The sequence below is a fragment of the Poecile atricapillus genome, chromosome 28, assembly GCF_030490865.1.
Source record: "Poecile atricapillus isolate bPoeAtr1 chromosome 28, bPoeAtr1.hap1, whole genome shotgun sequence".
Classification (NCBI taxonomy): domain Eukaryota; kingdom Metazoa; phylum Chordata; class Aves; order Passeriformes; family Paridae; genus Poecile; species Poecile atricapillus.
Genome location: NC_081276.1, coordinates 1,719,533 through 1,722,336, shown reverse-complemented (window position 1 = coordinate 1,722,336; position 2,804 = coordinate 1,719,533). Strand labels below are relative to the sequence as shown.

General features: G+C 74.0%; 1 protein-coding gene across 1 annotated transcript; it reads left to right on the top strand.

Moving 5' to 3' along the window:
- Positions 1–11: 11 nt before the first annotated feature.
- On the top strand, positions 12–2,596 carry LOC131589488 (collagen alpha-1(I) chain-like). The gene is made up of 5 exons (XM_058859053.1): positions 12–301; positions 361–1,370; positions 1,434–1,634; positions 1,903–2,204; positions 2,306–2,596. The coding sequence occupies exons 1-5, from the start codon at positions 12–14 to the stop codon at positions 2,594–2,596; spliced, it is 2,094 nt and encodes a 697-aa protein (XP_058715036.1).
- The last annotated feature ends 208 nt before the right edge of the window (positions 2,597–2,804 follow it).

Below are 2,804 nucleotides of genomic sequence, written 5' to 3'. Positions count from 1 at the left end.
CCAAATCCGGGATGTCCCGGCGGCAGAGGCCGTGTCCCAGCCCGGCCCTGGGCTGCCGGGGGCTGTCCCCACCCCACGCGTGGAAAACACCGGCCGTGGGGCACCGGGGAGCGGCCGGGACTGGCCGGGCAGGGGCTCCAGCGCCGCCCACCCCCCCGCCCCCGCCGCCGGCCTCGCCGGGAAAGTTGCTCCAAGTTGGAGCGATGGCGGCGGCTCCTCCTGACGCATCTTCTCTCTTTTCCATCCCCAGGTGGGCACGGCCGAGCGGCGTCGCGGGCACCGGACACCGGGCGAGGCGGAGGTAACCGCGGCTCTCCCCCTTCTCCTCCTCTTCCTCCTCCTCCTCCTCCTCCTCCCCAGCGGCAGCCCCGGGACTCGGCCGGTAGCACCGGAGGGATGCGGGGCAGGTGCGGGACCCGCAGTTGGCGGCGTTACCGGGAACGGTGGCAACTTCCCGGGCCGGCGGGGAGCGGCCCCCGGCGGCATCGCTCGGTGCGGCGGGACAGGGCCGGGGCCGCCCGGTGCTCCGGGGGGAAGCGGGGCCCCCTCCCCGAGCCTCCCGCCGAGGCGGCCGCCGGTTCCTGCGGCGAGCGCCGCGCTCGCACCGGAGCCCAACATGGCTGCTGTAGTGAAGGTATTTGATTCACACGGGGGTGTAGGCGAGGGGAAAAGGGGGGGACCGGAGCCGCCGGGGCCGGTCCAGCGCCCGCAGCCACCGGTGAACCGGCTACGGGCGGGCGACGAGCCGGTAAGTGCCGGGAGGAACGGGCCCGGGCGGGCGCCGTGCAGCCCCCGCCGCGGACACGCGTGGGGCGGCCGCTTCCCCGGTACCGGCGGTGCCAAGCTCGCCCCGCGCCTCCCGGGGACGGCGAGCCGTGGGCAGCGGGCAGCGGGCACCGGCGGGGCCGAAGCGCGGCCCTCCCGGGCCCTGCGCGGTGCCAGCGGGGCCCTGGGCGGGCAGAGAGGCACCGGCTGCGGTGCTGCCCGAACCGGCCCCTCCTGGAACGGGGCCCGGACCGGAGCGAGCTCCCGGAGCGGCGGCAAAGCTCGGCCGGTCTCGTTCGTTCCCTCGGCGGAGCTGCGGGGCCGCGCTCGTTGTTGGGGTTTTACCCTTTGGGCCGGCCGGGGCACAGCCGTGGGCAGCGGCACCGGCACCGGCGGGGCCCGGCAGGTGCGGACGGGCAGCGAGGGGCGAATTGCGGAGCCCCGGTTCGGAGGTAACGGCGGCGGCTCGGCCCCACGCGTGGTGCGGGGAGTGCGGGGGATGGCGGGCAGCAGCACCGGGGCCGTACCGGGGGACGAGCCGGTGATCTGGCACGGCGCTGGCACCACCGCGCAGAGCTCGGCCGCGCCGCGGAGCACCGGGGACGGTAACGATAATAATTAACGGCCGTGATAATGATAATCAATTAGCGGCAGCTCGGTGAGAGAAGGACGGAGGAGGCACGACCCCGCACGGCCCCGGGGCGCGGCGCCGCCGCCGTTCAGCACCACGGAGAGCGGCGGGGCCGGTGCCCGGTCCCCGGTGCCCGGTGGCGGCGGGAGGAGGCTCCGCTCGCTCCCCGCGATGCTGCGGCCGCCGCTGGCAGCTTGGGGGGCTCCGGCCAAGGGCTGCCCAGCCCTGAGGATTCCCGGTGAGGGGCAGAGAGCCCCGCTGCTCCCGGGGAGTCCCCGGTGCTGGGGGATTGGCATTTCTACATGCGCCGCCGTGCCTTCCAGCGCGGGTATTCCATATATTCCATATATTCCATATATTCCATATATCCTATATATCCTATATATCCTATATATCCTATATATCCTATATATCCTACATGTCCTCTCTATATAGCTGTGGGTATATAAAAGGGCTGGTGCGGGCAGCGGGCCCTGCTCGGATCTGTGCCTCCCTCCCGAAATCAGAGCACCGGGAACGGGAGCCGGGCCCCACCGCCGCCCAGCCCGACCCGCTGCTCCCGGTGCCCGCTGGAAGCGGCCCCGGCCCGGCGCTGCCCACGGTTCGCCGCTGTGCCCGGGGCCGTGCCCGGCCTGCCCGCTGCTTTCGTTTTCCGCCGTTTCACCGGAGCGAGGAAGAGCACCGGGAGGGCCGCGGACCCCGCCGGGCCAGGGCCAGGCCGGGTGAATGGGGACGTGAGGAGACTGGGGACAACCAGGGGGACACTCGGGACTCCTGCGTGCCTGTGGCTTGCTGTGCGGGCATCTGGGCGAGTGTGGCCATGGGTGTGTGAGCCCTGCACCGGGGCTGAGACCGGAGCCTCGTGTGCTCCGCTGTGCCCGGCCACCCTCGCGTGGTCCCGGCCCGCAGGGCTCACGGCTGCGCCCCCCGGTGCGTTCCCGGGTGGGCGATGGGGAAAGGCCCGTGAGCCCCCCGGGCCCGGCCGGTGCTGCCCCGGGGTCGCCGGGAGAGCGGAGCGGGACCCTCGAACGGCGGGGACCGGCCCCGGGCGGCCGCACGGGGGGGACGTGGAGCCGGACCTCGACCCCAGGCTCTGCCCCGCCGCCCCTCCGAGCCGCGGCCGCGCTTTCTCCCGGGCCAGGGGGGTTTCTCCGCGTCCGGGGGGCACAGGCAGGCCGGGCCCGCCGTGACCCCCGTTAGACCCGGGATAAAGGCTGGATCGAGCCGCGCTTGACTCCTGAGCATCTCCCAAATCTCCCCTTTGCAAGCGGCGCCCGTGAGCGCAGCCCCGACGGGAAGGACCGGCCCAGCCGCCCCCCACCCCCACGGCCGCTCCTCCTCCCGGGGAACCGGGGTTTAACCCCAGCCGGGGCCGGGGGGGCGGCTCCGGCAGCGCCCAGCCCTAGCG

What these genes read in the sequence shown, in the direction of transcription:
- LOC131589488 (XM_058859053.1), top strand. Translation starts at nt 12, where the DNA reads ATGTCCCGGCGGCAGAGGCCGTGTCCCAGCCCGGCCCTGGGCTGCCGG. An exon ending in GGACACCGGGCGAGGCGGAG is followed by an intron (nt 302 to 360) that starts GTAACCGCGGCT and finishes CCTCCTCCCCAG; the next exon opens with CGGCAGCCCCGGGACTCGGC. An exon ending in CCCAGCCCTGAGGATTCCCG is followed by an intron (nt 1,635 to 1,902) that starts GTGAGGGGCAGA and finishes TCCCGAAATCAG; the next exon opens with AGCACCGGGAACGGGAGCCG.